Raw genomic sequence first — 27,689 nt, 5'->3', positions numbered from 1 at the left:
TACAAGTTCCAACCATATATTAGCAGCAACGTTCTGTTCAGTACATGGCTTGGTAGTAGGATTTCCTTCGGGCCAATTATTGGAGCCTTTTCTACCTTGGTGGCAACTTGAGGCAAAATGGGTACATCAAAACATTACTTCAAGATTTGCACTGTGCACGAACTTTCAGCGCGCTCTTAGGGCCCAAAGAGTTCCATGGGTTAATAAACAGGAGGATTTTTTGGCTACGGGAGGGGGTGCTGCACCTGGAGGTTTATACAGCTGGGGTATATGCTCTCTCGCTGAGCTCTATAACAAGCTTCCGACTGACGTCAAGGATGACATGCTGGAGTATTCCCTCTGTAATATAGGGAATGGCTCAACTGAAAAAAATCTCTCCAATGACCAGGATAAGACCTCAGCCACAAATAGTCATGCCAGTTGCATATTTATGCCCCATGCACTAACGCTCCTAGGTGACTTCCGACCACATCAATGGAAGTACCGGCTTACAGGGAAGCAGAGATTCAATGTGTCAAAAGAATGGTCTGCTGAGCACCTACTTTGGGCGCAGATTATACTGATTGACATCACTATCCGACTCATCGTTTCGGGTAATAGTGTGAGAATTGATAGCCCCAAGTTGGTATGTCCGAGCGAGAACTTCGACGAGAAAAGGGATACTTCGACAGACACAGACAAAGCAGAGTCATGGGAATTGCGAGAGGTCCGTTTAGTTCAAGCAATCGCGGATAGTTGGAGGTTGCATAGAAGTGGCCATGACATGAAACGACAGGATATGGTAACGTGGGATCTCATATCATGCCTGAAAAGACGTGAGGCGGTTCAGTGCCCGAGCAAGGAAAACTTAGAACAACTCGGTTGATATGAAAGTAGTTGCTTAACTAAATTAAATGAGTTTAGAATTTGTTAAAGAGCTTTGCATGGCTCAGTCTGGTTTCTGCAAGTTAAAGTTCGTACGTTATAACGAGCGTTCCTGGTATGAGTGGTTTGTCTGTTGATTTACTTATCGGACTCCTGTGTCGGACGTTTCATGCAACAGAACCATACCGGCTCATCTATGACATCGAAGATGCACGCTGCAAGAGCCTCGGGCGTTCTTGCGCTCCTCAAGTTCGATGTGGAGGATTCAGATAACGAATGACTTTGGAATCAGCAAGACTGATTACCTGTCACACGCAGAAGGTTGGTAAGACATCTTGTCTCGTTATGCTCCGTGTCAATACCGGATTGATACCTGACGTGCGCTTACCTCTGGCGGTGGTCAAGTATAGGGTTTGGTAAGGAGTGTCCAAGGATAGAATGGAGGGCTACTCGTGGTAAGGACCGCCACGTTTGGACAACATAAACGTTTAGAATGATCAGCACCATGTGGTTCTGTCATGTATAAATCAATAATCCTCCGATTTATGTCCCATTTACAGAGCATCTCACTTCCTTTCCGCCTCGCCGGTCACCAACAAAAAGGGGTATTAGTACTAGTTCCGTGTTAAACCCAAGGAATCAGCCAGCCTAACCAATATGTAGATGAGCTAACTATTATTCTCTTTATGTTTCTGGTTCTCCTCTGCTTTGTTTCATGCATGAATGCCTTGCTTCCCCTTCGCCATGCGGGTCGACCAGGACCAGATGAACGGCTCTTTTTCCCGAGACTGAGCAATATGATATCCTTTAAAGTATTTGATTGAGTACACGGTATAATCAATAGGTGATTGGGGGGAGCCGGCAATGGCACAGCCATAGACGTGTTTCAATATTTCATCACGGATAGCATGCCCAGAAAGTTGGAACTTGCGTATCCATAGATGTACTCTGTAGAATTACCGAAGTGGGGCAAAAAGAAACTATACTGCATAGAAAACCGATCTGACAAAGAAAGTGGGCTTCGAGAACATATTACATACGGAGAATTAAAGAGAGTTGAGCTATGCAGGGCGAACGTAGTGCGAAAATCACATTGTTAGACACATGCTTCCCCTGGGTTCCCACCCACCTTAACACTTGACAGTGCCACATTGGACTCATATCGCCGATCTTGACTATCGTGCCAGGGAAACAGACATTTAATATTCCCAACTTCAGGTTTTTAAAAGATAAGTCGTCCATGGGGATGACCTGCGCCGCAAAAAATGAGTTAGGTGCAGCGAACGATGACCAGTTGGCTATCTACAACCTGGCATCCAGATAGAACAAGTCTATGATGCCTCGAGATTCCCCAACTCATCCGAGGCATGACTACGTGGTGTCGGGGGTAGCATATCGAACTAAAATAGCGACATGCAGGTAAAGCGCGTGCTGTGCAGGGTGGCTTCAATGTGAACTAAAAAGGAATTGTACGAAGACGGCTCACCTGATCAATCCCTGTCGAAATCGTGACTGCCTGCATGTGTTAAGAGAAAGATGAGATGTCAAAACTCCGTTTGTCACTGGTTGCTTAACCCTAATCTTCCAAGTTTGGTACCCCTGTAAGTGTCACTCTTTTGGTCTGCTGCAACCCACATCAACCCACATCTAGAGGCGTTAGCCGGTAGAACATGATTGTTGCTACTGGAGAAATAAATGCCCCGAGGCATGAAGATCTCCTTAACACGAGGTTATATTAATAGACTTGTAAACAATATGAAGAAGCTCATTTAGAGATGGGGAAGGACTAGAATTTCTTTGTTGCGAGCCGTTTCACATTCTAGCCCTAAAGCGAAAGGCTCCGGAGAATATCTACCACAATAGAGAATATGGCAATAGCTTTGGATAATACAACCATATGGGCCTAATGTAGCACAGTGACCCGTCCCTATTTGTTGGACTGCGAGTGCTATCTCCAGGCTAGTAATTCATACCCAAGATATTGGGGGCAAGCGCCTATCGAGCTGTCAGCATGGTACTATACACACATCAATCGGAGAAATTTCCACTCTTAGTTTGTTGGTAAGCTCATGGGCGAAGGCTGGAAGATCTGCTATCAGATAATATGAAATAAGGTATTGATGGCCGGGACATGAGTCATGCTCCATTGTGGGATCGCTGTATGGCTCCGTTTAAGCGCCTGGTAGCATACGCCATGGAACGATAGAGTCGGTGCATATCCTCAATACGCTAATGACCAGTCATATGCGTCAATGATTCCATGCTTATAACGAAATGCGGAAATTTTAGGTCTAAGGCTGGCTGGCTGCCTCGGTCTGTGTTCATCATCAAGCATTTACGATTCAGCAGGGAAAAGAAAAGAGCAACCTTAGGTTTTTTTTAGCTTTTTGACTGGTCTACTTGCGGGCGGCTAAGTAATCAAACTTTTAGATCCAGCGCATTCCATCTCGTGGTTTCTGTTTGCCTATTTGACTTAGTTAAAATCGTTGAGGACAACACTTGGCTACAATGGCTAGGGTTCATCGTTACTAGTTAGAACCAAGTTCCGGTCCAGCGGCTTTTCTTTCTTCAGTTCTGTCGGGGATTGTCCATGTAACTGGCCAGATCAATACGATCACCAGTGCCGGCTGAGGTATGGACGGTTTCTTTATTCATGTCTCGGCCGCGTGGCTGCCATTCTTTATTCTCCTGTTCCTGTGTATCATAGCCATCTTCCAATTGTCGGTGAACAGCCGGAATTTTAAGTTTCGAAGAACATACAATCGCTTATCGATAATAGTAAGCCATGATACAATTAGGATTAGTGTTAAGTACTAAACTTGAACATAGTCTAAAAGATGTCGACTCTCCGAAAGAATTGCTCTTTGCGTCAGACAAGCCAACCTTAAGTCTGGTCTGTAAGACAAATTGCATGGCCAAGATATTCACTGTGGAGTTTTTCTCGGCTCCTACAGGCTTTGTCTGTCATTCCACGAGGCTAACAGACTCAGCGTAGCCTAGTCTGGTAGTATGTCGCGCCAAAAGAGAAGATTCCACTGGTAAATACGGAGTAGTCAAAGCACTAATCTAACCAACGCTAATGTGTACGAGGCTTGGCATAGGCTGGATCGGACGTTGGCTTTTTCGCAAAATGTGCCTACATGGTCTAGTGCTTATTGCTAGGTTGTCTAATGGGGAAACGCCTTATGCCAGATGGAGGAGTGGTTTGGTAATACGACGTATTTCTCGGGTAAATATTGTTACGGTAATCCGCAATACGCATACAGGTACGGAGTAGAGCAAGCAAAGTCATCTTGGTTAAAATAAATCACTTAATACTCTTTCATGTAGTCAGAACTATATCCTTGGCTGAATAATCCAACATGACATGGCAATGCAACTGGACGCTCATGCCTCTCCTCGGTGTGTCGTGCATATCCTCGTGGTCTCGCGTGGCTGGCCCAAACAGGAAATAGCTTGTATTCCGAGAAATCGATGGGCGCCAAAAAAAACCGGGCCGTCTTTCCGTTCAGCGAGATCTGAGAGCCTTGGCCCGCTGCGATTGGTCGACTTTCGGCTTGCCATGCATTTTTCTAGAAAGAGTCTACTGCAGCGACCGAATGGGCCAATCAGAACACTCTTACTCGGTTTACTAGTTTTTTTTATTGAACTGCGAGAAATGTAATAACTATATCCTCCATATTAACTCACAGCAATTGGCTGGTTCCAGTTTATCTTGCTTACATTGTATGTGCCAAGAATAAAGTTATGGTTGTACGGAACATGGTTGTGGAGCCACTGTGCACACATGGCAGAGATTAACTACGTACCTATCTCCGGCCCACTCCAGTACAGAACACTCCTCCCACCTCCTACTGGGTAAATGTGCAGGGGATTCGAGTGTACATACTTCATATACATTCTTATAGTCTCATCGGTCAAGACTAGGATATATCTTAACAAGGGTCACATCCCTCGTTTACACATCGGTCCGGTAATACGTCCACCCCAATTACTCCATACACATTTCATACCCTGTAAGTTTCAACAAACTAACAATGAAGAGACCCATACCCAAATGCACCGACAAATCAAATGCTATCAATCAGAGAGTAGCCTAAACAAAATACTGAACGGACCAACCAAGTTGGCCTCGAACCAACGCTCTGGGTACTCTAGGGCCCCCAGCCTGTCACTAATTTGATTCAGCGCCAGTGCGGCTGTTTCTCTAACCCATGACTCTCTTTATTTTCCCTCGGGTCACTTTCTTACTCGAGGCGGCGGTGGCGCGCTGTCTCTTTCTTCTCCTAAATGGCGATGGAACAACTAAACACTCTGCATGTACATTTGCGCCCATAAAGAATTTAGACCGGCACCACCGGTTTCCTCAGTTGGAATGTGGGTTCAATCTAAAACTCGGAGTTCCATAGTTCATTGTACGTAGGCTCATTGTTTCTTACCGACTGCACTAAGAAGCAAAATTAAATCCTGATAGACAGATAAATTTGATTATGGCTTAGTACATGCTGTATGCTTAGTTAAGTTAGTATGCCTATCGTAGTCGCTAACAGCCTAACCAGGCTTAAATGTCTACTAAATATATGAAGTCGTCATCGCCTCCTCTTTCCGAACAAATTCAACCATCTCGGATGCGTACATATTTACTTGAATCCATTTCTTCCGTCTTTTCGTATCCTGTCCGGCATTATTCTTTGCATTTCCGAATATATGAGCCTTGCACTCAAGTATTACTGGAAATTCCCTTCTAAATTCCTTTAAACCGTCGGACCGATCTAATCTACCCCTCTCACTACCGCCAAAACCAAGACCTGTGATAGACCTTCTTTTATATCGATAGCATTTCAAACCGGACATTTTCTCCTTCCCTACTCATTTCTGATAGAAGAGAAGGAGGAGATAATTTGACACTTGATTCTTCAATACCCCATTATGACAGAAAAGAGAGGAGCTATAATGGGTCCATCGACTGCACCTCGGCGCACAGTCGCTGGCAATGCCTCTGGCACTACGACCGCCACAGGAAGGGAATCATCCCAACAGACTGGGAAAAAGAGAGACTCGAGAGCCGGAATGCGCAAAGTCACTTCATTGACAGCCGAACAATTAGAACGGAAACGCGCAAATGATCGAGAAGCGCAACGAACTATTCGTGCGCGCACGAAGGAGCATATTGAGAACCTGGAGCATCAAGTTGCTGAGTTAAGTGCAAAGGGCCAGCAGGTTGACCGTGTCTTAGAGCGGAATGCTGCGCTGGAGTCGGAAATTGCGCACTTAAGGCAACAGTTGGCTATGATGACGAACAGTAGGCAGTTGTATCAAAGTGAGTGAACCAGTCCAAGAACGATCAATGATTCAACGACTAACAGAAGCATAGGCGAAGATGATCGCAGGTCTTCAACCAGCTCAAATCCTCCAAGCGTTATTTCTTCACCATTCAACAGTCCCCCGTTGACAGACTCAATAGCCCCGGGACCACCTATGCCGCCTCTTACCCATAGAATGTCCCTACCACAGGGATCATGGCATTCATATGTTTCTCCATCACAAACTGGGGCACTGCCACCGACGTCGATCTCCGTGAGCGGAGCAGAGCAATCACATGAACCACCCTACCCCATGACCGCGGATCCTCTAGCAGGATCATCCATGGGTCAAGCACACCACGATATGGGATATGGTCTCCCACAAACAACTACAGGGGCACAGTATTCCAACAGCAACGCGGACTCATACAACCGCAATCTAACTTATCCCTCTCGAGCAGTTTTGGGCCAGCCACAGCAGCAACAGCAGCATCGACCACAACATATTCCGGTGGCGACCATGGGATACGAGCAGAATATCCCGTCGCTACAGGCAGCTCATCTACCTGTACCACCTCATCAGCAACATCATACATATCCTTCTCAGATCTTGCATTCGCCTCCCGCTCAATCTCAGATGGGATATCAGTGGGATTCGAGGGGTTGAGTGTTCGTTTCTCAGTAGCGGATACTTCTTACAACAGCGGATGTTTAACGAGATTATTGCAGTTGTTTTTTTTTTTTCATTTGTACGGGATAAAAGGGTTACATTATGGAAGGCTTTATTAGCGACTTATTGCATGAGGGGTTCTTTTGTTTTTGCTTCTGGTTTTGCTCTTTGATGCATGTGGTGTTAGAATGCTAGGGTTGGAAACAGTCGATTTAATGTTCCGACTTTGGAGGGTCAGTTCATTTAAGAGTCCAATTTCGCATACTGAACAAAGAACAGTCGACCATTTTTTCTTCATCTGCCTGTCTTCTACGTCGCGCATAAACTCAGTATGTGTAGAATCACTACGAAGGGTCTTCTCCTCAATTGTTCTCTTTCGTTAAAGTCCTCCAAACTCAAAGTGACGGACAACCTTGGAAGTTCCTTGTCGAATATTCAGCATCCTCCTCAACCAGAGTAAACCCATCTCCCTCTCAAAATCAAAAGCCAATGCTGGTTTTAGGGGCAAAGTCGCTTGCTTTTGGGCTATCCAGCACGAAATAGTCCAGCTAAGCTACTTTCCCATCGGGTAAGGCTATTCCTGGACCCAGATATACTAGCATCTTTTATCCGATAAGAAGAAGACCTTCTTGTGTCAATTCCGACTGTTGAGCAAAAGATATTTGCATCTGTAAAAGCTAAACCTGGAAAATAGCGTTCGATAGAGTTAGGACTAGACTTTATGTAGTGCCTCGGTATGTGATCACTACTGCTAGTGGTTAGTCGATTCAGCAGACGCCAGTTTACCATTAGATCGACATGAATGAACGAATAGAATGAATGGACTAATCGCCAAATCATTGATTCCATATATATAAGATTGAAAAGAGGATATTCGGTCGATTACCCAAAAAAAAGGATGCTTATTAGAATGTGTCTGGCAGAATTGCTCAGTTGTTTATGCTTAATATCTTACTTCGACTACCTGCAACTGCGACAACTATCAAAAAGCTCTTTCCGAGTTGCATTGCAGCATTTTCCAGCACAGAAATTAGGTAGATAGCAAGTTTAGGATCTATATACCAGAACTTCCGTACCTAGGTACATAGGTGGATAAGTGTAAGCTCCTAGCCCTAGCCCTAGCCCTAACCACGAGTTGGCCAAAAGTAGGATTTTCCAAGGCTCCAAACACTACCTATTCTGGTTTCCAGTTAATGACTTAATGTCTGCAACGACACTTGATTCATATTTTGAAAAGATATTTAAGAGTGCAAACAATGTTTGGTTCGTGAAGAGAATAAAACTCCAAGCCGCCCTCTCGTCCGCATATCAAGACTTTTTCCGCATTTCTTCTTTCTCAAACTCGTTCAGGGTCTCGGTAGAACCTGCCAAGGGTGAGAAGTCAAAATCTACAATCTGAGTGAGTCTTAGCGTCTCCCAATATTTTATTGCGGTGAAATTTTGCCCAGCTTGCGAGGAGACAGAACCCGGGGTTGTGGGGAAATGTGGGATGCCAACGTTGGGGGGTCTTCATGCTTTACGGGGATTTTCCGGAGTGGTCTACATATCTTCATTGGAGCCTCACAGCTTGTATTCCACGCTAAGATGTTGATTTTGCCACATAAAGTTGAGCTTGGTCCTCTTACGGGTCATGTGAGGAGAGTTTCTATGGCTATTCTGTATAATTTTGGAGTGGTGATCTCAGATGCCTGGAAGAGGTATCTGTATTTTCGTAGAGATTGAGCACGGAGAAATACGAATATCAAATTACTCCGAATCCACCTGAAGCAGCTTGGCCATGCATAGTACCAGGGTACAAGAGTTGTCCATTGGATGACAACATACTTCCCATCGTCACTCATTAGCTTCTGGTCTCTCAATGTATGGGGTAGACACAAATCGGGTATATCATGCTCACTCTCAAACAACCAACAAATGGCCTTAGGATGAAGTATTTAGTCCGTGATCATCCCGCGCCTTCTGATGATCATTGCTTCATTGCTCATATGATCCACAGGTCTTGAATGAGATTGATTTGTCAACGTGTAGACCACTGATCAGCTCTATTGTCCAACTTTTCCTCTTCCTTTAACCACTCATTAGTAAACAACATGCTCGGTATCAACGTCGACTTCAAAAGCCACCGATGGGTCATCATCTACTGCTCCATCTCTGCGCTGGTGTTCGGATACGACAACACTTAGTACAGCGGCATCCTAGGCATATAAAAATTCAAAAATGACCATGCTAGTGAATACTTCAACTGTCAAAAAGCGTTGTCTACTAGTTTCACATATCTGACAACCTCGAGCATCTACATTGGCGACATGGCAGGTGCCTTGATCTCAGGCCCGCTGAATGATACGTTTGGTCGAAAGACGGTGTTGTGGATTGCTTCGTTCCTCGTATTGGCAGGAGGTGTTGTACAGGTTGCTGATACGCATTACGAGGGGGTTATTGTGCTTGACCGATTCGGATTGGACTTAGTGTCGGGAATTTCACTATTACTTCTCTCCTCTAGTAAGTCTTCTCCTTAGGTGACTGTCTGATCAAAGGATCTAACAGTTAGCCAAAGTATGGGAGAAGTAGCCCCAGTAGAAATCCAAAGTCCCGCTCTATACATGTATCAATTTCTCCAATCATTTTCCCAACTAGTCGCTTCGTGGGTAACTTAAAGGTGCAACTCAATTAATAATTCCCTGGGATACAAACTACCCATGGGTGGACTGATCATTTTACCCCTGGCTATGTTCATATGGCTTCCCTTCGTCCCTGAAAGTCCAACATGGTATGTATCCCACGGCAAGACTGATGAGGCAGCCAAATCGTTACGCAAGATAAATTGAAGCGAGCCCGGTTACGATCCATCGACAGACATTGCATTTTTGGAACAGGCAAAGGAGTACTAAGAAGAACAACAGGCGAGCGCTTCTTCATGGAAGTCGTTGCTATTCGACAAGATTGAGCGAAAGAAAATTCTCTGAGCTGCTAGTGGAATGTACGCACAACAAATATGATGTATTATCTTCTTTTACAATTACGGCGTAGTGCTTGCGGAGCAACTTGGTGTCTCGCTGCCGTTTACGATCACTTTGGTTACCATGGTCCTACAGATCTTTGCTGTGGTTGCATCTGTGTTATTGGGTAACAAGTTGAGTCGACAAAAAACCCTGCTCGTCAGCACCAGCATGATCTTCGTCCCGTTCATGGTCATCGGCTGTATAGGAAGGCAAAAATATCTTTCTACAACCTCGAAATACAGTATCGTCTTTTCGTACGTCGTTATCTGTGCATACAATATTGCCCAGGGGCCATTGACATATGCCATTACACGAGAACTTTCGGTGGGCGTCAATCAGAATCAGATCATGTCCGTCTCCAACATTGCACTTTACTTCTTCCTCTGGCTCATCTCTTTTACCGCTCCTTATCTCTATAATAAAGCTGGATTGGGCCCCATGGTATGCTTCGTATATGCCGGTCTTACATTGACCTCGCTGGCTTGGGTATGGTTCTGTTTCTGTGTTGGAGAGACGCAGGGTCGGACTCAGCTTGAGATTACTGCTTTCTTTACGGAGGCTGTACCGGCTCGCAAGTGGAGTACACATGGCTTTGCTAGGATTGGGGATGGTGGGAAAGAGAAGTTAGGTTCCGTGGAAAAGATGAATGTGCATCATGTTGAAGTCGCAAAGGATGCAGTTTAGGTTCTTATTCGAAGCAGTAGGTAGGGGAGACAAGGTGACGAGGTTTCATACTTTAATATTATCGCACTCGAAACCTATTTGTATGGCATTTATAACAATCATATCTTCACAAAATCGGACAAAACATCTCATTCCGGACAGTACAACCTACTTTGTGTACTGAGCTTGTAATTGCTTAGCAATCGTCGTCAGTTGAATATTGCTGGTTCCCTCGTAAATGGCACCAATCTTGCTATCCCGGAACATCTTCTCTGCAATACCCTCACGCACAAAGCCCATACCACCCATCCATTCCACAGCAGACCCGGCAACTCGTCCAGCAACCTGAGATGCGTAGAGCTTAGCCATGGCAGCGTCCATGACAAAGTTTTGTCCGGCTTCCTTCTTGCGTGCCGCATTGTAGACCAAGGCACGTGCAGCCGCAATTTCAGTGTATGCCTGTGCGATTTGATGCTGCATACCTTGGAAGTTGCCAATCAATTGGCCGAACTGCTTGCGATCATTCCAGACATATCTACTTTTGTTAGTTTCGACGAGGAGAAACACATATTGCGGAAACATACCCTGCAGCATTCTCCCATGCGCCAATAGCCAAACCAGTCATTTGAGCTGCAATTCCAATACGGCCTTCGTTCAGAATACCAATAGCAATCTTGTATCCTTTACCTTCCTCACCGAGAAGATTAGCCTTGGGAATCTCGACGTCGTCGAAATTGAGTACGCAGGTGCTGCTTGCGCGGATTCCGAGCTTCTTCTCTTTCTTAGCAATGCTGAACCCAGGTGTATCCTTCTCAACAATAAATGCAGTAATGCCCTTATAGCCTTTGCTAGGGTCGAGGTTGGCAAAGACGATGAAGAATCCTGCTTCCATGGAGTTCGTGATCCACATTTTCGATCCATTGATTTTATATCCATCGGCTGTCTTTTCAGCCTTGGTCTGGAGCGCGAATGCGTCTGAGCCCGAAGCCGGCTCTGATAAGCAAAAAGAGCCTACTGTACCCGAGGCTAATTGTGGTAGCCATCTCCGCTGTGTCTCTGCGCTGCCGTATGTCATTACCGCGGTGTTTACCAGCGTGTTGTGGACATCCACCAAAACACTGACACTAGGGTCAACGCGAGCAAGCTCCTCAATGGCGATAATTGCCGATGTGAAATTCATGCCGGAGCCGCCGTATTCTTCGGGAATCTCGATACCCATCAATCCCTGTTCGAATAGTTGTTCAACGACCGCGGGATCCATTGCTTCCGCCTCATCCATGTCTCGTACTTTGGGTCCAATCTGTTCTTGTGCGAATTTGGATACTGTCTCGGCCATGAGGGTTTCGGTTTCGGAGAGATGGGTAATTGGTGTCGGGGTGAGTTCGGTCAGGTCTACATTTCGTCGGCCAGGCGTTGTAGAGAATGCTCGTGTGGTGCTATTCAAAGGGTTAGTAACTTGTTGATATCTCCGAGAAACAGGAAAAGAGTAACACACTATTGAAGAGAACGGGTGGGAATGGTCCTCGTCGAGGTTGTGAGCCCAGAGGCGAGTGTACGACTCAAGGGTCGCAGGGTACGCGATAGAGAGGCCATACTGGAAATTTTTGAAAATGATCAACTTAATCGGTCAAAACGGATCTGAGATCTAGCGAAAGAACTAGTAAGGTTAAATGGAGGAGGTGTAAGAAGCAATGTCGCGATATAAGAGGGTGGAAGTTGGAGCTCGGCGTTATCGAGCAGGTCGGCAATCCATAATGCCGAGGCTAACCGCGGTTGAGCGGGTAAGCAGAGATCGGAATGAACTCTTTGTCGTTCTTCTTCGACGAGTTGCAGAAAGAATATTCAAATACAGAATTCAGGCCTCTATTCGCCCTCGCTATATGTGGTGAGATTCTGCTTCAAGTTGTCTTGACCAGTGGTTCTGACAAAAGCTACGCATTAGCACTGCTGACATGTGATTCCCAATTGATGTCTACAGGCCAGCACGATAAGTACTGGAGCTACCTTTGAGATACTATTACCCATATCCCCGACAAGATAACCGAGAAACTCAGCAATCCGTATCTCCAACAATAATTCCTATCTCGTTTTGGGTTATGCAGAGACGTACAGTAAGAGCGCCACAATCTTTAATGTGGCTGATGTAGCACCACGTGATACTGATTTCAATCCCGCGTGCCCTGTGGCTATGCAGCATTGATAAAGTCTGGGCGTGGCCTCTGATTGGCCCGCTGCCCTAGTTCTGATTGACGCAGAGGAGCCGCCGGTGGCGTGCATCACATATCTCAGCGCTTAAATAGAAAACTGCCCAAGGATAGAATATCCTAAAAATTGTTATTATTATTATATTTATTCACCGTTTGTTTATTCACTTGTCCTGATTACACTGCGACCATATTGTGCTGGTAGATTCTTGGACATTAAAGCTCGTTACCGAGGCGGAGATTATTTTCGACGTCATTGTATACAAGACCCACACTTAAAATCAGTTTCACCACTTCATCGAGCATTTTACACTCGGTGTCTTACAGGATTCACTACTCAAATCATGGCTTCGACTCAGGGCGATCCTCGTGTTCTATACAGCATCAACAACATCCGCGCCTATCACCTACAAGATGGCGAGGAAACCGATCTCACGCCATCCGGGCCGCAAACCCTCTCCTTGCTGATGGTCCCTACAGTATCACCAGCGCAGCAACAGCAAGAAACCGGGAGCGCGCCAGAAGAGGATTTCTATCTACATTTACATCTCCCTCCTGAATTGGATATGCCGTTACCAGCAACTACCCAGATATATCATCAACCTCCAAACAGCTATCTCATTCCCCGCTGGGATCTTGGTCCCGATGCTGGCGCTTTTATCCGTCTGCAGTTTCCTGGCATTGGATCCGGCGCTGGCAAGGTCTCCCAGGAAGATGTCGACACGTTCGAGACTATTTTAGCGCAATGCACTGCGTTCCTCGAACGGGCTGCTCCCCCATCAAGTCATGCGCCGTACAATCCTGCCGATTACGCACCGGGAGAAGGCTATATATCCTCTTCAGACCAGAAGAGCTCTGATGGCAAGGGTCAGATTGTTTTGGTAGATGAGGAGGACGGTAGTGTTGTTGGTGAACTTTCAGAAGGGTACAAGGTTGTCGAAAAGCCGGATGTGAAACCCGGTTCAAAGAGTAAGTCTTTCCACCTCAATTCGCTCTCGAAAGCTTTATAGTAATTGCTAATGTGGCTATAGATCCCGTCGAGATTCAACTTCCCTCTCCTGGCGAGGATCATCAGATCAGCGTCAGCAACGTCTCCGAGGAATACCTCCGCATGGCCCGACATCCAGCCTACAAAGACTCCACTATAGTTCAAACCTCAGCACGAGCATCTCGTCTTATTGTGACTGGATCCGCCTATCTGGCCAACAAACTCACCACTGGAGCCGACAGCTTTGCGCAGAGAACCAAGCCGAACCCTGAACCATTGAATTTCTCGCCTGCAACGCAAGAACGTATTCGCAAAGTGCATAACTTGTCTCAATCTGCGGTTGGTCTATCTGCCCGCACGGTGGGATCTATTGGACGGGTGGCCCAGAATCTTGGAGCAAATCTAGCGCGACGTAAGGATATGCCCAAGGGTTCTTCACGTCAAGGGTATGACAGCAACGGCAATCCGGTCAATATCAAAACGGGTGTTTTGAACAAGTCCCTGATAGCATTCACAACGTTGATGGATGGAATTGAGGAAGGTGCGCGAACAGTGCTGAATTCAGGTTCTACTGCCGCTACCTCTATGATTCAACATCGTTATGGCCCTGAAGCCGGCAACGTTGCATCTGATATCACGCGAGGATTTAGGAACGTCGGATTGGTATACATTGATGCTACCGGCGTGAGTCGCCGAGCAGTTTTGAAATCCGTGGCGAGGGGCATGATAGTCGGACGCATGCATAATGGTCAACAGGTTGTCGTCGGCAGTGGTGATGGAGGTCAAGTTCCGCCCGATGGGTCGTCTGGAAAGACCGAATATGCTTATTATGGCGGCAGCAACAACGGTCTCGGTAATAGTAATACCCCTCGCAGCAGCAGCAGAAGTCGTCTGCCAGCTCCTCCTAGACGACTAACTCGTACTCCGTCTCCACCCCCGGCATACGGTGCGGCAGGGACGTATTCTTTGCCGGGGGGTAACTCTACAACTGTATCAGGGAAGCGTTAATTTTTGGGATTCTATATTTTGCTTTTGTGTGGTTATTTCAGATCTAAACTCGTGATTTTGTGATTTCCTGCTTGGATGTTATGTTCTTGGCTTTATATCTTGTATTCAAGTTCTGTTACGACTGACGATATTGATGAAATGAAGCATGGAAATTGGTAACTACGTATTTTCCGCCGGGTTCAAGATATTGACATGTAGATCTGGTATCTTAGGCATCCCGATTATTGTAATCGATCCTTACAAATCAAATGCGACACATCTCATTATATTTCATTCAGTGCCTCTGTCTATAATTGGGCTCACTATCTTGGGAAGATAGAATAGCGGTCAAGACACGCACGTACTTACTTTGACCAATCAACATTGCGGAATGACGCAAAAAGCCCTAACATCCCAACCTGACGGGATAGACCTTGGATGCAAAAGGACCAAATTATCGAGAACCAACCTCGAGGTTGAACACTATCTTTTGATTTTGGTTGCATACGAATGACCTAGATACGCCATGGAACCCCGGGTCTGAGCAGTGGTTGGTTACAGTAGAGTTACCTAATTGAACGCTTAATACTATTTACGGCGTAACAACAAGCCAGAGAAAGTTTGATGCGCTGGCACAATATTAACAGAATTCGCGGTATGATTGCACTCCTATTGAATCATTGGAGATTCTTTCTGCCTGAGCTCCAAGACTTGGAATAAGATAACCATCTTGGGCAGCTTAGCCGTGTTGCTGAATGTGTGCTTGTAGTTTGTTGTCAGGTTACCTAGGTAACTTATGAGTGCTCTGATACCCAAGATATTTATTTATCTAGAGGAGGGTATCTTTCTAATACAGATATCCATGGGTCAACTTAATCGAGAAATTTGGTTATATATATAGTAAGTTCGCTAGGATGCAAGTCCTACCTAGTACTATCTTCATGCAGGTACATTGAGAGAAAAGTGTTCTAGCTTGGACATGTCAGCTTGTGAAAAAACAGGAACAGCTGCCCCACAGGTCCGAAACTCGAATACTTCGGTATTTCGTAAGAGAGTACGGACTACGGAGTAAGCTGACAAGGCTGAGAGCAAGCTTTAATCTTCAAAAGTTCACATGCCAAATGTCGATAAGCATAAGCAAAGTCTGCGAACATCATCAGGTGAAACAGGCCAAGAAAGGTTCAGTCAAATGGCCGAAAACGGAAAGGGGACCCACCCCCCGGAATGGTTAGTGCGGCAGACTAGCGTGGCCCTGACATTAAATCAGGTTTCAGAGTTGCAGACTGAACAAGAACAACAACAACAGCAACAGCAACTGATCAGTTAGTATATATATACACTATATTATAGTATGTTGGCCTGTAGACGATTATCAGAAGAGGTGGGAAGAATCAACCAAGGAACGCCCGGGAGATATCCTTTGGTAACGGCCAGCTTAGACTTTTTGTACCTTTCTTCATTCAGCCAATCAGCGGCCAGTATTGTCTGTCGCAGTCGATCATTCAATATAAACCTATAAGGTATCCTTTTATCCATCTCATAATCTCGCTAAGTATTCCATGAACCAAGCGAGCTTCATATTATCGAGTACTATCAGCCACGAACAGATCGGTACGGAGTACACTGCCAGCAGCTACAGTAAGCAAATGTTAGGCCTCTACCCTGGTCGGTGATCACCCGATTAGTCCAGATCACAACGATCACAACGATCACAACGATTAGATGCACTTTCCAGTGTATCGGTCAATCAAGAATAATTAAATACTATTGCAAGCCAATTAATATTATGGAGTACTAATCCATTGCCAAAGAAATGAATTCTTTATTAATGGCATGCAATAATGTATAATACGCTGTCGACCCCGTCGCGGCCACTAAGACTCTAAGAGGGCCCCAAGCCTGGGTTAGTGTGGCTGCTCCGCTGAGCTACCTCCTTCCCGTCTCGCTGTCCCTTCCTTTTTGTTTATCCTCCTCCCCTTCTTCTTCCCTCTCTCTTCTTATCCCCCTCCTTTCTTCGTCTCTTTATCCCCCTTCACCCCTCTTTACATTGCCGCGTCGATTCGCGATTTCGACCAGGCTGGTTCGCCGGCTTCTCCAGGTCGTTTGTCAAGGTACAATCGCTTTGCTGGTCATCTCATTTCCCGCCGCGCTCTTCGCATCGCTCCTGCCGCTGCCGCTACTGGTAGCATCCCTATTCGGTGCCTGGTTCGCTCGCTCTTGACGACGATGCACAACAATTGTCCAGCTCCGTGAACATCGATCAATTCGTTTTTTCCCCTCTGCTGCTATCAACTGTCCAGCGGCCTTTCTTGTCGATTTTATTTTATTTATTTTCTTTTTCGATTTCTCTCGAGCTTCTTATCGCGTCCGGCCGAGGTTGTCTCACGTCGCTTTCAGTCTGTTCGCGCGCCCGTCACCCCGACCACCTGTTAATCAAACAAGAGCCCCTTTCAACCACCGGTACCTTCATCGCTTTCATCGCGCTGACGAAAAATAACAACCAAGGTCGGATTGGGCTCTGGAAACCTTTTGTACATTATTCATATGTACAATTCTGTTCGTCGTCCAATTAATTGCGCTCCTCATTGCTCTTACCGCCGAGACGCGTTCCCTCTGGTGTGGGTCGTTGCGCTGTCAACCTAAGTCAGGCTCGCTGAGTCTCAAACAGCTCGCCAGCTTGCTGTGTATCTGATTGCGGTGGTGATCCTTTGATGCAATCTTGCTCATTAGATCTGTTAGTCATGATTTCATACTTTTGATTTTTCTTCCTCCCCTTTCCACTCCTCCCCGCATCCACATTCCTCATCAACCACGTGCAAATCCTCCGCTGACATTCCTACCACTTTCCCCGATTTCAGCATTACTCCTACGGTCGGTCGTCGTATCGATTCGACTCCTACGTTCTTGTCCAATAATTCTCTGGGAGGCTTTTGCGTCTTGTTACATATTCTTGCCTAGTTCTCATCTGTATGAGCGTTGTTCGTTTTTGATTGAATCAGCGGGATTTTTTTTTGATCCTCCCGTCGTATTTCTTCAACAACCCAGACCTTCTCACAGCGCGTGGGCTCCAGGAAATGTCGTCTGCTGCCATGCAGACAGCTCCTACGCATACATCAGCGACAACAACTTCGACCTTGTACCCCGCAACCACTGCTTCGACTTATCCTCAGTCCCAGAATGCTTATCAGCCGAGGACAGTTACCACATCACACTCCCCCCAGTCTGTGGACGTAACATCTCGAAACTCGCCGTCAAGCGCCAAAAGACCCAATCATCAACCTAGCGCCAATGGTGCAAACTCCAACATCGCACTTGGTCCACAGCACTCTCAGTACGGACCAGTGTCACCAGCAATGAATGCTTCCGTCCAACAATCCCCACAGAGTTCCCTGCCCTCGGATTCGGCCAACCGCACACATTCTCGCTCCAACGTTCCTGAAGGGTTAGGCGTGACACCGCAGATCCCTCCCCGTACCTCGTCGAATCAAGGATCCAGCAGGCACCAGAGCCAGTCGAGAAGTCGGGGTGAGGACTCAAACGGCGGTCGGTCTCGTCGCAAAGGTCAACAGTCGCCTGAGAATTCGAATATGAATCACTCGTCCGCGTATCAAAGCCGTTCAGACAACGCATTGGGCTCGTCATCCGAGCCTGCTGCTCTTGCAAGTGAATCGAGTACCGTCCTTAATCAAGTTGTTATTACCGATCCAGCGGAGGACATTGAACGGGAACACGAGCGACTGATGGAGGCACAGACCTCGGCTGGCGGAGCCTCAAATTCAGTTGCAGGTCTTGGCCTAGTCGGAGACGAAGGTGCAGACGATGCTGCCCGCAGTGGCCCACGCACTCGCCAAGATTACTCCAACACATCAGGAAAGCGCAAGGAAACCACCTTCGGAAGGTACATTTTAGGTCAGACTTTGGGAGAAGGAGAGTTTGCCAAAGTCAAACTCGGTTGGAAAAGAGATGGCAGTGTTCAAGTTGCCATTAAGCTCATTCGACGCGAGAGCTTGGGCTCAAATCCCAGCAGACTACCAAAGATCTATAGAGAAATTGCAATTCTCCGCGAACTGTCTCATCCAAACATCGTACGCCTGCACGAGATGGTGGAAACTGATCGCTACATTGGCATCATCATGGAGTACGCTTCGGGTGGAGAGCTCTTTGACTATATCCTCAAAAACCGCTATTTGAAGGACAATGCGGCGAGACGTTTGTTTGCGCAGCTTGTTTCCGGCGTTGGTTATCTGCACAAGAAGGGAATCGTGCATCGCGATCTGAAATTGGAAAATTTGCTACTTGACAGGAATCGTAACCTCATCATTACTGATTTTGGCTTCGCCAACACCTTCAACCCTGCGGACGAACTTGGCGAAGAGATCGAGTACAATCTTACCAACCGCGAATTTGTCAGGAGGATGAACCTGGACAAAACTGATGCTGCCGGGATGCGACGCGGCGATTTGATGCAAACTAGCTGTGGTAGTCCATGCTATGCCGCACCCGAGCTCGTTGTGAGCGACTCTCTTTATACTGGTCGCAAGGTTGATGTTTGGAGCTGTGGTGTGATTTTGGTAAGTCTTTCATCACTTGGATTCCCGTTCGGTCATTATTCTAACATTCATCTCATTAGTATGCTATGCTTGCCGGCTACCTGCCGTTCGACGATGATCCTGCAAATCCTGAAGGAGACAACATCAACCTCTTGTACAAATACATTGTTAGCACACATCTCACCTTTCCCGAATATGTAACACCACATGCTCGCGATCTATTACGCCGTATCCTCGTCCCCGATCCTCGCAAACGCGCTGATCTTTTCGAAGTTGCTCGTCACAGTTGGCTCAGTGAATACTCGCATGTTGTATCTCATATCACGAGTAGCACCACCAATATTTCAGACATTGCTACTACTACCGTGCCTGCTGGTAAGTTGATCATTTCAAAGTTCATGCTCAATGGTCACGTGCTGATTATACCTACGTTAAAGAAGGGACACAAGAGGGCCCAGCTCTTGCTCGTAGCGCATCTGTGCGCGAACCGCCAAAGAGTTTCCAGGGTAGCGTGTCCACACTGGGCGGCTTGACCCATCAACAAGGAAAAGTTGCTACTCCAGAAGATCCCTCGAACAGCAAGACGAAGACATCGAGAGAGACCAAACGACGAACTGTACAGGTGGAGTATGTCGCACCTCAGTCACAGACTGCCCGTGGCGACCATACATCGAGTGTATCTCCACAATCAGCAAGCGCGACTAGACCCGGATCTCGAGGCGTTGTTGACCAGAACAAACCGCTACCAAGTGAACCACCAGGTGAGCAACCGCAACGGACGGCATACACTCAATCAACTCAAGAATTACGGCCTAACGTTGGCATTTCCCGATCGATGTCAGAGACAACAGGTCATGCTTTCGAAAACTCGCAAACCGCGCGTCCAAACACTGGACACTCTGCCATATCCCTCAATGCTGGAAGACTTCCTTCTCGTGGCTCCTATGGTCAACCAGTGGCGCCCACGGTGGCTGCAACGAACGCCCAGGGTCGACTCGCGCAACCGAAGAATGCGAAACAATATAATATCTCATCACCAATTCCTCAAGACCCGAACATGTCTATTGGAAGACCTAGCACCCATCAACTCCCAAGTATATTTAACCAGACTCCTGCACAAGAACCGGTCAGAACCCACAAGCGTTCCAGCACGGTCAGTAGCATTGGAGAGAGAATTTTTGGCCGTTCAGGATCCTTTTTCGGTGGCCGATCAACGCAGCCCACTTCTCGTCCCAAACCCAGCAAACGATATCCTCCTACTAGCATGAAAGAGCCTTACTCTCCCGACGACTCAAGGGCATCGATTGACTCTCGACGTTCGAACTCGTATGCTAATCGTACAGAGCCACGACAGCGACGGTTCTCTCTCATGAACTCCATCAGAGGATTATCGTCAGGGCGCAGTGACCAAAATTCGGAAAGCGATTCTCATGAGGCTGAATACTCTCGGCCAGCTACAGGCCCGGGGATACTTACGGGACGCGACGTTAGTGGATTTAGCGGCTACTCTGGCTCTCATCAAGACGAGCCAGCAGCCCCTTCGGATAGCTACGAAGCTCACATCGATAGACAGTTTGCTCAACTACACGAAAGCAACCAAATGCACCAGGAGCCGGAACCGCACAACAATGAATACGGTACCTCAGATACGAATGAGTACTACGGTTATCCTCAGCGTGGGCAGCAATACAATGGAAGCTATGATAGGTCGCGGCCATCTGCACAACTTCCTCGAACGAAACCGGGAGTGTTGCAGAAAAATAATCGAAAGTTTGCAGATGCGTACGAATATGAAAGGGACCATTCACACCATTCTGGAAGCTCAGGAGCCGCAAGGAAAGTGATGGACTTTTTCCGTCGGCGCGGCAAGGCCAGAGCCGGGGAAGATCGGTGAACCCAATCGAACGAGCTTGACATATGAAAGTGCTGGTTCTTCGACTGAAACATAATGTCTATTAATCTATTTGCTCATTGCAGGCTAGCACATGAATCTTGTGGAGTCGGCTCTCGTTCGCGTATCTGTGCTCTTGAAGCGAAGTCATTTCTGAAACAGGCTATTTTGACTTTCTACCTCTGAGAAGGAATCCGATCAAGATGTTGAGCATGTAAGTTTCTACAAGCACTGCCAGCATCATGCATAGCAGATTGGTTTCAAGGATAATCTTCTTTGGATGCCAACGACCGCACGATACCGATTACTCAAGCCTCCATGAAATTCATGTCGCAGTTTCGAGTGACTTTTGTCGACCTTGTCATAAACTTTATACCCTTCACATACCTGCATAATTAATATTGAGCATTTTCCCTTTTATCCTGTATTTCCTTTGTGAAAATAAATATTTCTTTTTTTTCCCTCTATTTCCTTTGTCTCGTGTCAAATTGTATTTTCCAATCCGCGTTGTCATTACCTTTTCCTTCTCGATTCCTCGGGGGTGAAGTTACCAAAAAAGGCTTCATATTTTCAATCCAAGGCTTCTATTTCTTACATCTTAAGAGGGATATCTCTAGATGACTCTTTTCTCTTCTACTTCTCTTGTCAATAGTTCGGCAATGGAAAGTATATTCTAGACAACAAGAAAGTTGGTCTGTTTGTGTATCTTTTTCCTTCTTTTCTGTGGGTGCCAAAATACTTGTTGGCCTCGTGTAATGTAAGTAGTTCTGTTTACAAGGTAGTCTATTTCCAATTCATTATATAGACTCATTCAGTTGCTGTCTAGTCAGTGGAAGGTGTAGGCCTTTGACATGAGATAGATACATGCATTTGCACATGCGAACCTTGAACGAAGGACTTCAACCCGTCTATTCCTGATTGCATGTTCTATAGATACCCACGCAGCAAGTAATTACTTCTGTATAGAAATATACCTACGTCATGACACGGTTAAGCTTTTCCATTCTTCCCTCGGCCCGATCCGATCGACCGGTTGACCATTTCCTATGGATAGAGTGACATTATTGTATGTAGATATCAATTACCTGGAGTTATTGTGTTAATTATATCACCTACAGTGAGGAGAATATGTAATTGATACTTGAGCTTGCTATTAGACTGAATACACAAATTTCAATCTTGTTGGATGTATACACAGTGTGTAACTACCTTCATACTCGAGAGCCTGGCATCGTATTCTATGCCGACGACAACCGAGGATATTGCAGATAAAGTTTCATTCCCGAAGTGAGCAGACTTATGATGTTCAATAATAATAATAATCCTCGATTATTGCATACATACGACCGGCTCTACCCTCTCGTCGAGTCTGACGTGGTTGATTAACTGTACATACATTCAATGATAGGCTGATAGAAACCAGGATTTGTTGATCCTGTAATCAAGCAGATGTATGAAAGGTAGATCGGTAGATATCTCTCACCAATAGGAAAGCTTAGATATGATCGGGAAACCGGCGAGTTTTATCTTCTTTTGGGACTAAACTACGTAAAGAATGATGCATATGCAATTAGTCAGAAAGGAGATGGTGTTTAGTTTTAGTCATATTTTCTATGGAACCTTCCGGACAACCCCTCCAAGAAACATATTGTGAGGGGGAAAAAAAGGAAAAATAAGCCTAAGCAGAATTGGAATACTAATGCATAGGGGAAAAGAATAGAGACAAGAGAAAAAAGATACTCCGCGGACAACCGAAGTGGCTTTCTGGTGCAGCACCATCCATTCAACGTGTTGGCATGTGATGATGATGTTGGCTGATAGCGAAACACTGGGACGGCATTTCTGAACTGACGCGCATAGTCGGTTGCGTCATGCCCCTCTTCGAGCTCGAATGTGCCGTTGGAAGCCGTGAAATAGAGAAATGGGTAGGAAAATCAAGTTGGATGTCTCGCTGTTTTGCGAGTCGCACGCTGATTCAGTTGGAGGAAACAAGACTTCGTAATTGTCACCGATGAGAGCGTCACTCCATAGATTTTCAGTAGTGTAGTTTCGTAACTAGATGTGGTGGTCATATCGTTTCGTGTCCATGATCGTGTCGACTGATCCATGAAGCGTATTTAGAAGATTGCATCTACGAAGAAGCTGTGAGAGGCGCTCATGAACGATCATAGCCGAGCTTGAGGAAGCTGCCCGCAAAGCTCTTGGTGGACTCAGTGCTAGATGTGGAAGATAGACGCTCAATGGGGGCGCCAGTTTTCTCGGCGTCCTCTAGAGGAGATGCCATTTTGTCGGAGGTCTTGGTTCCAGCAGTAGGTGAAAGAACCAGGAACTGGTTGAGCTTGGGAAGCTTGGGGAACATCTTGTAGGTAAAGGGGGAAGTAGATCAAGTGGTATTTTCTCTGGTTTTCTTGATGGAATGTTTGGTGTCGCTGGGATGTAAGAGTCAAAGTGTTGGGTTGAGAAAGAGGAAGGTCAAGAGGAACTCAAGGGCGAACGGCGCTCTTTATATGTTTGGATACTGCTTGATAAGCAATCTATGGATCGTCAGTCATATGTTTCACAAATCGACTTGTGAAGGAATAACTCATGCCAAACTTAGTCATTTCTGCAAGTTTGCCCTTCGTCCTATCTTAGGCACCCTCTTCATGTGACCTATTTTTTCCGCCCGTCACCGAAAACCGCGAAACCGTTTGATTTGCTCGGCATGAATGCATCTCTCATTTTTAATCTGGAATCTAAAGTGTGGGTGGAGAACTCGCCAGCCACACCAGATTGCCCATAGGGAAACGTGGGGTGCCCTGATGTTCCAATTTCCGGGTACACCGAGGACAAACTAGGGTAGCTTGCGCCCACTGAAAGGCCCCTAATTTAGGGTTGCTCCTGGCGCTAAGCTTCACCGAAGTATCAACTATGGCTTCGTATGGTGCTACGTACTATTGTTGCAGAGAAGAAATGACTTTGTTGTCCTCTTCACTTTCAGTCTCAAAAATTCTTTTCAACACCGTGCTTATCTTGTCGTTTGCCAAGATGTAAGTCAGTTATCTTGACATTCGGTTTCTTGAAATTAGGGCCTCCTTTTGCTTGGCAGACGAAGATCACCGACAAGCTGACGACTTCAATGGTAACCGCCAAGCTCAGATGATTAACACCATCCGGACTTTGTGTAAATTTCAGCAGTAAATGCTTAAACGGAAAGTCGGACGCTGTCTGGATAATCTCATCCAGAGCTATCTTATTTCATCTTCATGCAAGGACAAGACTGTCTCATTCATTGCATCTTGGCATTCTGCTTTTTGCAGTGGTGCGGTACACGAACTGGGCTTGTAGTCCATAGACGAATTGACGGTCCTGATGAGGATGATGGCGTTCATAGTATCATAGCGGAATGAGTAGTATGTGACTACTATTAGACTTTGCAAGAATATCGTAGACTCCTCGTTCTTGGCTGATACAACATTTCAGTCTCGGGTGGTACATACGAAATAGAGAACAGATAGTGAAGACAGAGGCGTACAGGTAGTTATCGGTTGAGTCGTCTCCCTATGGTAAGTGGTCGTCTTGTCCTGGCGTTGTTCTAGTATCACCGGCGGAAGGCATTGATGAAAGTTGTAGAACTCTATGACATTATGGGGTGTGGAAGAGATGAACATCATGATTTATAAATATCGTGAAGAATTTTTACAGGAGAAAGTGACAACCATGGGCGAAAACGGCATGAGCAGGCCGTGACCTTGTCCACGTGATTAGCGATGACCCGGCACAGAGGTTGTTCCTCTTCGACATCTTCTCTTCTCGCAAGTCTATGTCTCTACCGCCAGTCAACTAGTTCATCAGTGACTTGTTCCATATGCGTTGTTGCGCGTTGGGAAATTAATCCGCTACCCAATGTTCATTATCACCTCAAAGGTTTTCTGTCCTCAACCAGCCAGGCAGTATTGATGAATGTGCCTTGTCGTGGCACTCTCTTCGCTGAGTCCTCTTCCTCGTCCTGGTCTGCCCTCGATCTCAGAACGATTGGGTCTCACGCTTCGAAAATCTTCTTTGACGGTTTCTCGGCGGCACAAGCTATGTCCACGCTATGTACCTTGCCGCCCAGCCGCAGCGGCAAGGGGCACTTTACTGGGGCGGCCTACTCCGGCCACCATGGCCTCCGATTTGTGGCGCAGGCCTACAAGGCGCCCTAGTCCACTCGGATGGACCGCCGAATCGCCCGTGCTTGGGATTAACTTCATAGCAGTAGCCCTAACGCTTACTACGTCTTTATACTTTGGCCCGCCCACTCAGATTCATAGGCACAGAGCGTCCCTTTCTGTGACTTCATTCTCTAGACTCTGCGCTTCGAGACACTGTTTCTTGTGCAACTTGTTGAACAAGATGCGCACCCACTCACTTCTACGCTGTCCGCGCCGACAAAAAGGCTAATCTCCGCACTACATGGGCTGTTTGCTCTCATTTTCTCCTTGAAAATGTGCCTTGACTTGCACATCGCCTGTTTATCTCAGCAATTGGGGCTTCAAGATTGGCCAAAGCCATCATAGTTGGCACATGGCTCCCCTTTAGGAGTACTTGATTTGCATATGTCACCAACGCTACACCAAGACAGGCCTCATCCCATTCGTTTGCGCAAATTCTGGAAGGTCGTTCAATGCAAGAAACTAGCCAAGCAGAAGAATGAAAATGTGATTGTGATGACCTACCTCGACCCTTTATCGACGCAGATCCCGGAATGAACCGCATCGAGTCTGCTAGCTTCTCGAAAGGATGGCGTTACTGCACCAATCCTTAGACGGGGAAGGAACTCTGCGTCTTCGTAATGGACATGTCATCCGTCAAGACCCGCACCTCGAAGATGACTCCTACGATGTCATCACAAAGGGAGGACCCTTTAGTACGTTCTACTGGTCATCTCCGGTATTCCATCGTTATGTTATTGGCAGATGTCCGCAATCACCGCCATTTGATCTGTGCTACAAGTGTCATTAAACCTTAAATGGCGTCTTCCTAATCTAGAAGCCTCGCTGTGATCTTGTGCCCATCTAGTTGGTATCGTTGAGTGATGCTGCGCTAGTAGAGAATGACTTTGGCCGTTTTCTATTGGAGAGGTATGCCATACACCCCTTTTTGCCGCTGCTGTGACATATGACCCTCCTTGGAAATACCATTCACGAATCAACATACTTCGGTCATTTCCCTCTCTCTATCCATGTTTCCTTCGAGCCCGGGTAACCTTGCTTTGTGCCTGGCGTCTCTGCCTCGAGGTGACTACGCAGTGCCACGCTACTATGTTCATGTGGCCTAGTGCCACTGTCGACATATCACCTGTTCTAATACACATGTGTCTATCCTGCGTTGACCGTGACAATCATTGCATATAGTCGCTGATTAGCGCGCGCATGGTCCTTTTGTTGGTCAATCAGATCTTGTTTGATTGCCCTGCATTGCCGCGTAGATCGTCCTAGACATCAAGACTACGCCGCTACCTATCTCTAGATCATTTAACGTTTGCCTTGAGATGTGGCCCAGCAGTGGCCTTCTCCGCACGGAGTCACATTTGCCGGTCTATTGACGGTGAATTGAACAGAAGTCTTCTATCAGAAAAAACTATATAAAGAGGGAAGAAGCGCACCATTTGAGTTCAGTCTATCATAGCATTCCAACAACATCTCATCTCATTGAAGCAAGTTATTCGCAGAAAAGAATACTTTCAGCTGTCTGTGCAACCTCCACCATTACTCAGACATTTTCTCCTGATAACTCTTATCTCAAACTTTATTTCTATCCTCTTTCGTGAAGACCAATCCGCTCTTCCACTTAGCCAATATGTGTTCCGTGTGGTATGTCGAATTTGACTGCGGCTGTCAAATCAAGGAGATTGACCTTGTCACTTGTCCCCGAGCTGGTGAGCCTGGTCACATTGTCGAAAAGAAGGTCTCACGCCGGCAGGGCTTCAAATGCCCTGCCCATGGTGGTTAAGATGAGGAATGAACAGCAACGTACTGTAAGTACACCCAAGAGTTTTCCTGGTTCCTGATGAAACTGATCCTGATTTGGTTCTTTACAGACTTGGCCTCAAAATGTGACAACAGCTTGCCGTCTTTATGCTACGGATTCGATATTATCAGCAAAGTTATTCTATTCCAACAGCAACTCAAGATTTCACTTCTCTAGCCAGTGCCCCTGAAACTGAGCTTGCGATCGCAAATTTCAGAGATTGTGCACCGTTTATATTTTCACTTTTTTCCATTTGTGTTTTACTTCTACCCCTCTATGTTATTTTTTGATTTTTGACTTTTCCATACTTTCAATTCGTTGTGGGCTCGCCAGCGCATTGTCAAGACATTTTTAGAACACCCGATTTAACTTTCTGGCACCATATATTCTTTTTTACCATTCTTATTTCCCTCTAAGTCTGTCTAGTCATCTGACTGGCCACAAGAGATTACTTTCATTTCTTGATATGTTTTTCTAATTTGTGATTTCCACTCCTTTGTTCTAGTTTAACACTTCATATTCAATCTAACCCTATTGATTATCCACTATATCTTGCTCAGAAATGGCTTCCAATTTCTT

At 46.2% G+C, this 27,689-nt stretch overlaps 6 protein-coding genes across 6 annotated transcripts, besides 4 other annotated features; 5 read left to right on the top strand and 1 right to left on the bottom strand.

Annotated features, from left to right (window-relative positions):
* Positions 1–5,817: 5,817 nt before the first annotated feature.
* On the top strand, positions 5,818–6,834 carry TSTA_094640 (bZIP transcription factor, putative; the record flags this gene model as incomplete). The annotated part of the gene is made up of 2 exons (XM_002479136.1): positions 5,818–6,184; positions 6,239–6,834. 2 exons carry the CDS (start codon positions 5,818–5,820, stop codon positions 6,832–6,834), a joined length of 963 nt encoding a protein of 320 aa, XP_002479181.1.
* A 1,108-nt stretch (positions 6,835–7,942) lies between these two features.
* Positions 7,943–7,967: a microsatellite.
* Positions 7,968–9,143: 1,176 nt separating this feature from the next.
* TSTA_094630 (uncharacterized protein) lies at positions 9,144–9,491 on the top strand (the record flags this gene model as incomplete). The annotated part of the gene is made up of 2 exons (XM_002479135.1): positions 9,144–9,336; positions 9,382–9,491. 2 exons carry the CDS (start codon positions 9,144–9,146, stop codon positions 9,489–9,491), a joined length of 303 nt encoding a protein of 100 aa, XP_002479180.1.
* Positions 9,492–9,917: 426 nt separating this feature from the next.
* TSTA_094620 (uncharacterized protein) lies at positions 9,918–10,520 on the top strand (the record flags this gene model as incomplete). Its single annotated transcript, XM_002479134.1, has 2 exons — positions 9,918–10,322; positions 10,356–10,520. The coding sequence occupies 2 exons, from the start codon at positions 9,918–9,920 to the stop codon at positions 10,518–10,520; spliced, it is 570 nt and encodes a 189-aa protein (XP_002479179.1).
* Positions 10,521–10,667: 147 nt separating this feature from the next.
* TSTA_094610 (acyl-CoA dehydrogenase, putative) lies at positions 10,668–12,092 on the bottom strand (the record flags this gene model as incomplete). The annotated part of the gene is made up of 3 exons (XM_002479133.1): positions 10,668–11,034; positions 11,084–11,935; positions 11,995–12,092. The coding sequence occupies 3 exons, from the start codon at positions 12,090–12,092 to the stop codon at positions 10,668–10,670; spliced, it is 1,317 nt and encodes a 438-aa protein (XP_002479178.1).
* A 732-nt stretch (positions 12,093–12,824) lies between these two features.
* Positions 12,825–12,853: a sequence feature (AT_rich).
* Positions 12,854–13,047: 194 nt separating this feature from the next.
* Positions 13,048–14,699, top strand: TSTA_094600 (uncharacterized protein; the record flags this gene model as incomplete). Its single annotated transcript, XM_002479132.1, has 2 exons — positions 13,048–13,672; positions 13,735–14,699. 2 exons carry the CDS (start codon positions 13,048–13,050, stop codon positions 14,697–14,699), a joined length of 1,590 nt encoding a protein of 529 aa, XP_002479177.1.
* Positions 14,700–15,964: 1,265 nt separating this feature from the next.
* Positions 15,965–15,994: a microsatellite.
* Positions 15,995–16,610: 616 nt separating this feature from the next.
* Positions 16,611–16,722: a sequence feature (GA-rich).
* Positions 16,723–17,752: 1,030 nt separating this feature from the next.
* On the top strand, positions 17,753–21,122 carry TSTA_094590 (serine/threonine protein kinase (Kin4), putative; the record flags this gene model as incomplete). The annotated part of the gene is made up of 3 exons (XM_002479131.1): positions 17,753–19,249; positions 19,309–19,603; positions 19,666–21,122. The coding sequence occupies 3 exons, from the start codon at positions 17,753–17,755 to the stop codon at positions 21,120–21,122; spliced, it is 3,249 nt and encodes a 1,082-aa protein (XP_002479176.1).
* Positions 21,123–27,689: the final 6,567 nt, after the last annotated feature.

Source organism: Talaromyces stipitatus, genomic scaffold, assembly GCF_000003125.1.
Source record: "Talaromyces stipitatus ATCC 10500 scf_1105507295527 genomic scaffold, whole genome shotgun sequence".
Classification (NCBI taxonomy): Eukaryota; Fungi; Ascomycota; class Eurotiomycetes; order Eurotiales; family Trichocomaceae; genus Talaromyces; species Talaromyces stipitatus.
Note: the sequence above shows the minus strand (reverse complement) of the source record. Positions and strands in the feature narration are given on the sequence as shown.